General features: G+C 38.2%; 1 protein-coding gene across 4 annotated transcripts in view; it reads left to right on the forward strand.

Annotated features, from left to right (window-relative positions):
- EPB41L5 (erythrocyte membrane protein band 4.1 like 5) overlaps window positions 1-12065 on the forward strand; it is a 163467-nt gene that overhangs the window by 44475 nt on the left and 106927 nt on the right. For all 4 annotated transcript variants that reach the window (XM_055572910.1, XM_055572911.1, XM_055572912.1 and 1 more), the window contains exon 4: window positions 11332-11374. In XM_055572910.1, the coding sequence (XP_055428885.1) occupies window positions 11332-11374 (43 nt within the window). The remainder of the gene's footprint in view (window positions 1-11331; window positions 11375-12065) is intronic.

The raw sequence follows: 12065 nt of genomic DNA on the forward strand, positions 1-12065 counted from the left end.
CTCTTTCATTGAGAGGCTCTTTGGTTCTTCTTTGCTTTCTTCCATAAGGGCAGTGTCATCTGTATATCTGCGGTTATTGATATATTTCTCCCAGCAATCTTGATTCCAGCTTGTGCTTCATCCAGCCCAACATTTCGCATGATATACTCTACATATAAGTTAAATAAGCAGGGTGACACTGTATAGCCTTGACATACTCCTTTTCCTATTTGGAACCAGTTTGCTGTTCCATGTCCAGTTCTAACTGATCATGATGGTCTCATCAGCAACGCAGAGCCAGACATCCTGGAATGTGAAGTCAAGTGGGCCTTAGGAAGCCTCACTATGAACAAAGCTAGTGGAGGTGATGGCATTCCAGTTGAGCTATTTCCGATGCTAAAATATAATGCTGTGAAAGTGCTGCACTCAGTATGCCAGCAATTTGGAAAACTCAGCAGTGGCCACAGGACTGGAAAAGGTCCGTTTTCACTCCAATCCCAAAGAAAGGCAATGCCAAAGAATGCTCAAACTACCGCGCAGTTGCACTCATCTCACATGCTAGTAAAGTAATGCTCAAAATTCTCCAAGCCAGGGTTCGGTAGTACGTGAATTGTGAACTTCCAGATGCTCAAGCTGGATTAAGAAAAGGCAGAGGAACCAGAGATCAAATTGCCAACATCTGCTGGATCATCGAAAAAGCAAGAGAGTTCTAGAAAAACGTCTACTTCTGCTTTACTGACTATGCTAAAGCCTTTGACTGTGTAGACCACAACAGACTCTGAAAAATTCTTAAAAGAGCTGAGAATACCAGACCACCTGACCTGCATTGTGAGAAATCTGTATGGAGGTCAAGAAGCAATAGTTAGAACTCGACATGGAACAACCAACTGATTCCATATAGGAAAAGGAATACATCAAGGTTGTATATTGTCCCCCTGCTTATTTAACTTATATGCAGAGTACATCATGTGAAATGCTGGGCTGGATGAAGCACAAGCTGGGATCAAGATTGTAGGGAGAAATATCAATAGCCTCAGATATGCAGGTGACACCACCTTTATGGCAGAGAGCGAAGAAGAATTAAAGCGCCTCTTGATGAAAATGAAGAGGGGAGTAAAAAAGTTGGCTTAAAACTCAACATTCAGAAAACGAAGATCATGGCGTCTGGTCCCATCACTTCATGGCAAATAGACGTGGAAACAATGATAGACTTAATTTTTGGGGGCTCCAGAATCACTGCAGATGGTGACTGAAGCCAGGAAATTAAAAGATGCTTGCTCCTTGGATGAAAAGTTATGGCCAACCTAGACAGCATATTAAAAAGCAGAGACATTAACTTTGCCAGCAAAGGTCTGCCTAGTCAAAGCTGTGATTTTTCTAGTAGTCATGTATAGATGTGATAGTTGGACTATAAAGAAAGCTGAGAACCGAAAAATTGATGGTTTTGAATTGTGTTGAAGACTCTTGAGAGTCCTTTGGAGTGCAGGGAGATCAAAGCAGTCTATCCTAAAGAAAATCAGTCTTGAATATTCATTGGAAAACTCGTGCAGAAGCTGAAACTCCAATCCTTTGGCCACCTGATGGTTAGAACTGACTCCTTAGAAAAGACCCTGATGCTGGGAAAGATTGAAGGCGGGAAGAGAAGGGGATGACAGAGGATGGGATGGTTGGATGGCATCACCAACTCAATGGACATGAGTTTGAGTAAATTCTGGGAGCTGGTGATAGACAGGGAGGCCTGGCATGCTGCAGTCCACTGGGTCACAAAGAGTCGGACATGACTGAGGGACTGAACTGAACTGTTGTTCCATGTCCAGTTGTTTCTTGACTTACATACAGATTTCTCAGGAGGCAGTTAAGGTGGGTCTGGTATTCCCATCTCTTGAAGAATTTTCCACAGTTTGTTGTGATCCACATAGTCAAAGGCTTTGGCGTCGTCAGTAAAGCAGACGTAGATGTTTTTCTATAGATGTTTTTCTGAAACTCGCTTGCTTTTTCGATGATCCAATGGATGTTGCAATTCTAATTCACCTCATAAGAACTGACTCAAATATGTTTTCCTTTTTATTGATATGTTTTCTTTTCCCATTTTTTGATAGATTCAGAGACAGAAAAACACCAACATGTTGATAAATTGTAGCTGACAAGTAGCCATCTGTTGATTTGTAGAGCAGTTGTGGTGAAGTAGGGAACATATCACTTTTCCCTCAAAAAAGGAATTGAAGGGGCAGTTACCACCTATCTCTAGCCATTTGTTGCCAAATAACTTTGCTGGATCTTCAAGTATTAATATTTTAAGAGAAGTTAGAGATTCATATTTTTAGAGTAAATCTTTCATTTTTAAAAAGCACTGGTTAAATTTTAAAAAACAATGTGACTGATGAAAGAAATCAAAAGAGGGCTAAATGAATGGAGAGGTATACTATGTGCATGGTTTAGAAGACTCGGCAAAGTAATCACTTCTCCCCTAGTTGATATTCAAGTTTAATGCCATTTGTGTCAAAATTTCAGAAAATCCTTTGTAGATACTGACAAAATTATTTGAAAACTTACATGAAAAGGCACAGAATCTATAATACCTAAAAAACAATTTTGAAAAAGAAAAACAGTGGGAAGAATTCCTCTATTTAGCTTCAAGACGAATAACTGCTGTAAATAGGATTGTGTGGTATTGGTAGAACCATAGGCACATAGATCAATGAAACAAAATAGGGAGCTCTGCATGAGTATGGCCAGGCAACTGATTTTTAAGATACCCAGTGTAATTCAGTCAAAGGAGGGTAGTCTTAATAATTGTGCTGGAGCAATTGGATATCAAGCAAAAATATGAACCCTGACCTAAACCATATACCTGTATAGAAATTAACTCAAAAATAGTGTACATTAGTATAAGAAGTAAAACTATAAGCTTAGAAATATAAGAGAAGATCTTTGAGACCTGGGGCTTGGAGAAGAGTTACTAGGCATGATACCAAAAACATGATCATTTTTAATCAATAAAATGGATTTTATCAAAAGATTTTGCTTTTCCCCAAAGAGGATATATACAGATAGCAAATAAACACACGAAAGGATGTTCCTCATCCCTTGACATCAGGGAAATGTAAAGAAGACTTTGGTGAGATGTCATTACTATACATATGTGAGTACAGCTAAAATAAAAAATTATGATAACTCTAAATGCTTATGAAGATATGGAGAAACTGGATCTCTCAAACATTGGTTTTGGGAGTGGTACAGCCAGTATGAAAAATAGTCTGGCAACTTCTTAAAAAGATAAACTTACATATGACTCAGCAATTGTATGTGTGGTCACTTATTTCAGAGAAATGAAGACTTATTTCTTCACAAAAACCTGTGCATGATTGTTCATGACAGCTTTATTAGTAATAGCAAAAAACTTGAAAAAGCCAGTGTCCTACAGTAAATTAATGATTAAAGAAACTGTGACACATTCATATCTTGGAATACTACTTAGCAATAGAAAACAAGAAATCTGTTGACACACACAATTTGGATGTATTTCAAGGGCATTATGTGGAGTAAAAACAGTCAATCTCCAGAGGTCACATATCGTATACTTCGTGTATGTAACAGTCTCAACAAAATTAGAGATCAGGTTAATGCTCGCTGAGGTTTAGGGATGTTGGAGGTAGGAGGGATGTGTCTATAGAGTAGAAGTATGAGGGAGCTATTGGTGATAATGGAATATGTCTTTATCTTGATTGTGGTATCAGGTCAGGAATGGAGATGTGTGATAAAGTGATGTAGAACTGTATAGGCACATTGTGCAGTGCCTGATTTTAGTAACTGATTTACTGTGGTTGTGTAAGGTGGAAGCATTGGGGGAGAAAGGGGAGATAGGAGGACCTCTCGTTATTACAATTGCAGCTTTCTGTGAACATTTCAGTAAAAGAATGTAAAAAATATAGTGTGAACCAAACAAAACATGTCTCAGCAAAGATTTAAGCCTCTGATCTGTATATATGTTTGTGACCTCTGGTTGATGAAGTTTTTCAAACTTCATATTTGGAGCTTAGAATTTTAACTGGCCCAATCAAGTTTTTAAAGAAGAATGAATTAGGTAGATTTTAGACATTTATGTTCAGGAAAGGGAAACATAGGTAGTATTTCTCCTAATACTTGGAAAAAAAGGAAGAACACCACATCAGTAGTTATTTTTTGCCTTTTTCTTAAATCAGTTTGAGTATTGGTTTATTTATATATATATAACTTCACTTGGTCTCTGTGTAAAAATCCTAAGTAAAATAGCAGCGTACTATGTTTATTATTATATTTAACATTTTCCAATGTATTTATATTTAATATACATTATATATATTACTAATATGTATCATGTATTATTTATATTATTAAAAGTTTATACTATTGAATAAAATAAAATATACTATTAAAAGTATGAACAATACATAATGATCAGGTGGAGTGTATTTTCAGAAATGCAAAGATGATTCAGTATTAGTTGATATAATTCATCATGTATATCATGTATCATGTACATCATGTACATCATGTATATCATTGTATATCGTGGGATTGGTTCCTGTGTTTGCTATAAGACGTTGCTACTTTGTTGCTCAGTTGATGCTAGGTTCTGGCCATTGTACTTGCTCTCGGTGATAGACTGTAGTTTGTGTGATGTGTACCACTTCTGAACAGGAACCTGACACTTCATGTATGCTCATCTGCCTCTACCATATAGTTAAGTGAAACTGCATTTAACAAAGATGGACACTCAAATATCAACCACAAAAGAAAGATAAGTAACTCAGTGAGTTGAAGTTTAAGGCATTTTAGTTTACACAACACTCAGTGCAAATGGAAATGGAGGTGTTTGATCCAAAGTTGAGAGCTGGAGAACACTTGACTGGGGAGACATCAGGGAGGGGAGGTGTTCCACAAGTGCACCCTTGTTGGAGGCTGTGGCAGTGGATCCCTCCATGGTGGATCTCAGATCACTGAGCTAAGGGAAGACACAGTTCTTGTTCAGGGTTAGAATGCAACTCTTTCGAGCACTGCAGATGTCATGTGGTAAGCTCTGTCTGGCCTGCAGACGCTTGCTCATCTGAGATCAGGCAGATAATACTCTTCTCTCAAATTCTTATCAGATGGTTTTGGTGGCCTGTGAAGCCCCTTCTTCTTGGCATGTCATGGACTTTGACCTATGTGGAATTGACCTTCCTTCTCTTTGTGTTGTGGGGCTAGCCTAGCTTTGGAAGGTGTGCCCATCTCTAGGGATGGTGGTAGATGTTGGGCAGATAGGTGTCCCACCTGTGAGAACAGACCCGGTGGTTGCTCGAGGGCTCTACTATCTTTACAGTTTTGATGATTTAAATACAACAACTTTAGATTAATAGAGAAACAATAGACGCATTCCTACTCAAGACAATGTACCTACATGCTTAGTCCTGTCCAGCTCTGGCAACTCCATGGACTGTAGCCCAGCAGGCTCCTCTGTCCATGAGATTTCCAGGCAAGAATACTGGAGCAAATTGCCATTTCCTTCTCCAGGGGATCTTCCCAACCCAGGAATCAAACCTGTGTCTCCTGTGTTGCAAGTGGATTCTTTCCCCACTGAGCCATCAGGAAAGCCCCTATTAAAGACAGACAGGTGACAAAATGAAAGTGAAAGTGAAGTTGCTCAGTCGTGTCCGACTCTGCGACCTCATGGTCTGTAGCCTACCAGGCTCCTCTGTCCATGGGGTTTTCCAGGCAAGAGTTCTGGAGTGGTTTGCCATTTCCTTCTGCAGGGGATCTTCCCATCCCAGGGATTGAACCCAGGTCTCCCGCATTGTAGGCAGACGCTTTACTGTGTTAGTCACCAAGGAAGATCTTATTACCACTGCTATTAAATTATTTTAATAGAAGTAACAGCAAATGCAGTTGTAAACATTATAAACTTTGGAAAGGAGGTGGTGAAATGATCACTGTTGGCAGCGATTATTTGGATTGTTAGAACTTAAACAATAAAATTTAAAATAAATTTAAAAAATAAAAACTTAAAATCCAGCGATTGGATTGGATTGTTAGAACTTAATAAAATTCAATAAAGTAGTGGGGAGTAAAAAATACATAGAAATAACCTATATGTTATAAGTATACATATATATTCTATATTGTAAGAAACACACACACAGGCACATATATTTGCTAAACAAGGAGGAACTGTTTTTGTTAAAATAAGTGTATTTCCAAAATAGATTATGTGCTCTTCTTTCCATAGAGTGAATGTATAATCTGCTTAAGTCATCTACATTTCCATTATAAATTTGACTTTTAAGAATCCTAAGAAGGCATACTAATAATACACAGAGAGGTATTGTGGAAAATATATTTTAATGGCTCCTCTGAGCCTTCATTTGGAATTTCTTATAATACAGAATTTTTAAAAATAATTTTATTTTTGGCTGTGCTGGGTCTCCCTTGCTGTGTTGGCTTTTCTTAGTTGCTGTGAGCCAGACTACTCTATTTTGCAGGCTTCTCATTGCAGTGGTGCCTCTTGTTGAGCACAGGTTGTAGGGCATGCGGGCTTTGGTGGTTGCAGCACGAGGCCTCAACAGTTGCGGTAACCAGGCTCTAGACTACATGTTCAACAGTTGTGGCATACAGGCTTAGTTGCTGTGTGGCATGTGGGATCTTCCCAGATCAGGGATTTTATGACTGAGCTACCAGGAAGCCCAGCACAGACTTTTAAGACCGAAAGAGTAATCACCCAGGTAGAATTTATGATGGAATCTAAAGCAAATTGAAGTGTTTTCAGTTAGTTGATCTTCTGTTTTCGTGGCATTGATTTTTAACATTTGTTGATTGGTTAAAGTGTTAAAATTTGCTTTAAAACAATAATTTAATGTAGAGCGTGAGCCAGGAGAAATATTTTTTGCAGAGGCAGTTGTTTGGAAAGACGGTTTACATTTCTCTGCCGCCAGCTCTTTGCCCTTGAGCAGCAGCAGTGGTGCATCTACCGCCAGCTATGTAGGCGTCAGAAGCCAAGAGTCATTCATTTGAAGAGCTGTAGGGCCTGGGGTGAGGGTGTATGTATGGTAGTGTTTTGGAAGCTTCCTAGGTGACTCTGTTTGATTTAGCTATGGCTGTTATGTTTGTAATTACATATTATTTATTTTTTAAGATACACAAGTAAATAATTGTTCTTTTGTTCCTAGCTCAATAGGATGGAAATAAATGTAGCTTCCCATATTCTTTGAATTCTAAGTTTACCTACCACACTTTAGGAAATTAGGAGATTTATTTTGTTTTTAATGTACATGAGGAAGAAGAGCCATATTAGCTTCACTCTGTGCATCCAAAAGTCTATATCTGCATGTTCTCACCTTTATCTTCTGCTGTAGTTTAAACTCAACCCCTAAAGACCCTAATTCAAGGAAAATATTATCAGTGCCTGTCTCTGAGCTCTCAATTTTCCAGTCTCAGGGCTTGGAATGTGGAGGAGATGAAAGAAAACAGACTTGAAAATATGCAAACATGAACTCAGACCTTCCCCAGAGCATCACCAGGAACTCCCCCAGTTCCTGAATTTCACTTTAGAATGTGCTTGATGCTTTATCTGAGTTTTGGGTTGTGTTAAGGGAGTGCAGAGTGTAGAAGCTGTTAGATGCACATAGAAAGACTAAAATGCTTCCTTGGAAGAAAACTCTGATCCTTCGTCTCACCAGGAGAATTGTGTGTTTAATGTGCTTCTTAGACTTAGGGCACAAAGTAGAGACTACAGGTTTGCTTTTGAAACTAGCCATAAATGTTCTTAAACTGAAAAAATTTTGTTACAACCATTCAAGAAAGACTAGGTTGTTCTTGAAATAGTATTGGTCTAGCTTATGTTAATGTTTCCTTCTCAGTATCCCTTAAAATTTATTCTGTCAAAATTTGTGTTTAGCCTGTTGATTTTCAATCCATTGTTAATGTCTTTACTCTTTACTAACACACAGGTTTTTTTTTTTCCCTTTGAAGAAACTCTAGGAAATCAGAAACCAGTAATCTTGGGAGGTGGGGAGTGCATATGGTGATAGAAATTGGTATTGCAGGGGTTGGAGGGACTGTTGACTGTACACCTTTCAATATTACCAAAAAATTAACCTTATAAATATATTATTTATATACAATATTAAAATAAGGGGGGCCTAATTGTTGAGTAAAAATATGCTTGTTGTAGAATAAGTTGAAAATGTAAGAAAATACAAAGAAAAATTATAATCAACAATCTCAATGATCTAGATGTAACATCTCATAGATTACTTCGGTCTGAAAGAAAAGTTGTGTTTATATATACAGTGTTGGCTCTGGTGCTCAGTCACTCAATCATGTCCAACTCTTTGTGACCCCATGGACTGTAGCCCGCCAGGCTCCTCTGTCCATGAGATTTTACAGGCAAGAATACTGATGTGGGTTGCCATTTCCCCCTCCAGGGGATCTTCCCAAGCCAAGGGATCAAACGGGTTCTTTGCCACTAAGCCACCTGGGAAGCCCATATACAGTGGACCCATGACCAATGTTAGGGTTTGGGAAACAGTTGAAAATCAGCGTATAACTTTGATAGTCTTCTCTGTGTCCAGGGTTCTAGATCTGTGAGTTCAACCCACCAAGGATTGTATGTATTGTGATTGATTGTACTGTGGTGCGTATCTAATGAAAAAAGTCCACATATGAGTGGACCCATGAAAGTCAGCTCCTTGTTTAAGGATCACCTGTACAAATTTGTGCATTTTGACAAAACAGTTTATAATGTGTTGTTATTTGAATGAAAACAAAGTAATTAATAAAAACTAAAATTATTCAATTTTCCAGATTATTAACTATTTTGCTTTCATTCTTTTTCATTGCTGCATAGTTCTACATGTTGAAGTACTTGATTTCACCAGTTCACTATTGTTGGATATACAGATTGTCCTACTTTTCTTTGATTATAATTCCTTGTGAGTTAAACCATCAATAATGATTATTAGATGCATAATTGCTGAGTCAAAGTCACAGTTATTTTTTTTTAACCTTTTAATTTGCACTGGGGTATAGTCAATAACAATGTTGTAATGTTTTCAGGTGAACCATTCATATACATGTATCCATTCTCACCCTAACTCCTCTCCCATCCAGGCTGCCACATAACATTGAGCAGAGTTCCATGTGCTATACAGTAGGTCCCTGTTGGTTATCCATTTTGAATATAGCTGTATTTACATGTCTATCCCAGACTCCCTAACTATCCCTTCTCCCCATCCTTGCCCTCTTCTTCACATCACCAGTTAGGTCTCTAAGTCTGTGTTTTGTAAGTTCATTTGTATCTTTTCTGTTTAGGTTCCACATATGAGGGATGTCATATGACATTTCTCTTTCTCTGTCTCTGACTTAACGTCACTCCGTATAACAGTCTCTAGGTCCATCCAGCCACATAGTTATTTTTAAGGCGTAATCAGATTGCCTCCCAGAAGGTGTGTGCTCGTTTGTGCTCATTATGTGTATGAGCATCTCCGTCACTGTGGCTGCATGACATGCCCAGTTGACCAGCCACTCACTTACAAATTCATTGCAGTATAATAGACGGAACCTGAAGATAGACAACTCCCAGATTCCTGGTTGTGGGGAGAAAACAATATAGGGCATGTAAGTAAAATTGATCTCATACCCAGTATGTGATTGCCCTTAGGCTGTAGTAGGTATTTTGCACAATTTAAGTCTAGAGTATTTGAATATTAGGTTCTTGCACTTAGGCATGACGGGTGAGCTTTTCACTGTCCTAGTTGAACTCTTCTCAGCTGATAGATCGAATTGTATTCTGCCTACTGCTGGCCAAGCATTATAATGGAAGGATGTATAAAATTGAACATTTGCTAGATTAAAATATTCCTAAAAGTGGATGTCCACCTGAATTTATCAAAAGATGAGAGATGGTTGACTAAGTAGCTTGCACACTTGAATCCAGAGAAGATATTGCACCATATTTAACTGTCTCTCGAAATGTTTACTGACCATCTTGTGTTGACGTGTAGAGGTACTTTGCTGTCACACTAGCGGTTCTGTGAATTTCACTTTTGGATCTTGGCAGAGAAGGGGGAGAAGAGGCCAGGCAAATAATTGGCAAGAGAAGCAAATAGTTACAAGTCTGTTAACAATGAAGTCTTGTTTGCCCATGCTTGGCCTGTCTGGAGTTCTGAGACTGGATTCCTTAGCTCTGTGAACTGTAGCACAAGAGCACTCCTTTGGTTTAGGGTACTTGCGACTGTAAGCATGCTGAAGAGAACACAGTCATGTGTATCTTAGTGGGATGAGTATATCCTGTCCCTGTTGCTGCTGCTAAGTCACTTCAGTCGTGTCCGACTCTGTGTGACCCCATAGACGGCAGCCCACCAGGCTCTCCTGCCCCTGGGATTCTCCAGGCAAGAACACTGGAGTGGGTTGTCATTTCCTTCTCCAATGCATGAAAGTGAAATAGTGAAAGTGAAGTCTCTCAGTCGTGTCCGACTCTTAGCGACCCCATGAACTGCAGCCCACCAGGCTCCTCTATCCATGGGATTTTCCAGGCAAGAGTACTGGAGTGGGGTGCCATTGTCTTCTCCCCTGTCCTTGTTAGGACTTAGTATAAAGGCATTAATTGTAGGAAGTGGGCTAGGAATGGTTTATCAATGCAAGTCTCTGGAATTGCTTCTTAGATCTGTGGACTTAGTATAAAGGCATTAATTGTAGGAAGTGGGCTAGGAATGGTTTATCAGTGCAAGTCTCTGGAATTGCTTCTTAGATCTGTTTGTGTTTGTGAAAAGGTTACAGAAATCAAGACTGTTACTTTTTTTTTTGGTAAAGCAAAGGAGCAAGGACTGCTTATTTAATAGAGTCTTGGTTGTGAGAAAGATCTAATTTTATAGTGTAAGCTCTTTCAAAGGCTACTACTTAGTGAAATTGTTATTTCACCTAACTTGGGGTTATGATCTGTTAATAAATCTCATAGTTTTATTACAGAATTGAACTAAGAATTAGAATATGATGATACATACTTCTAATTTTACCAGTTTTGAAAGGGTCCTCTTTTTTGGCAACAGTGAGAAAAACTAAGGGCAAAATTTAAAATAGCATGTTTATTACTAAGAGCAGATGAAATGTTTTTAAGAAGTCATGCATCTGGTTGTAGGTCTTTCTTTTGTTCATATGTGTCCTATGTTTCCGTGTTCTGGGTAGATTAGCATTCACCCGCACTCCAGTTTTTAGTCTCACTTGTGTTTTTCTCTTGTGAAATATTTCCTTCAGCAAAAGCATGATGAAAATTAACTTTTAGTAATTAAAATGTTAAATTTTCTCTCTGCTTAACAGCTAACTTTTTGTTTTTGTTTTCAGCATTGGTTGGATGGTACAAAAAGCATCAAAAAGCAAGTAAAAAGTAAGTGTTGAAAAAATTTTGAAAAAAGATGGAAACTGAATTATATATAATTGCATATTAGAAACTGGTTTCTCATAGTCGGGACATAAATCATGTTTCTGATGAGTTTCTTAGCATCTCCATTTTTCTAAAAATAATTTCAATCCGATATATCAACCCGCCCCTTAAATTATATAGGGTTGATGGTAATTAGATGCATGTAGTTTGTAGTTTGTTTCTAGAACAAAGGCTTGTAGTTTGGAAATGAGATTGAGTTCCCATGAGATGCTTAACTTCTGTTTAGTAGTTACTTACACTGGAATTTTTCTGTTTGCTATCTGCCCTGCTTTAGAAAGTATTTTGAGACTTTAAGGCTGTAACTTTATTTTTTTTGTTAAGACTAATGAAAAGAAGTTATTCCCATAAAATGTCAGTATTATTCCTAGTGATAGGGGAGAATACCAGTGTCCAGTCCATAGTCCCATCATGTTTTTTGTAGTACCAGATTTTAGGGCACCTCAACTTTTTTACAAAATATTGGGATCTCTGATAATATAGAGGTTAGTGAAGTGGTGAAGTGAATTGGAAAGGATGTGAGTGAATTTGCCAGGTGCAGTAAACAACAGGTGTTCTTTTTGCTCTCAAGAAATACAGCTCAGCAGCTTTGTAGGGCTGTTAGCATACACAGTCAAGACTTTTTTATTTGACATAT

Source organism: Bubalus kerabau, chromosome 3, assembly GCF_029407905.1.
Source record: "Bubalus kerabau isolate K-KA32 ecotype Philippines breed swamp buffalo chromosome 3, PCC_UOA_SB_1v2, whole genome shotgun sequence".
In the NCBI taxonomy this organism is placed as follows: Eukaryota; Metazoa; Chordata; class Mammalia; order Artiodactyla; family Bovidae; genus Bubalus; species Bubalus kerabau.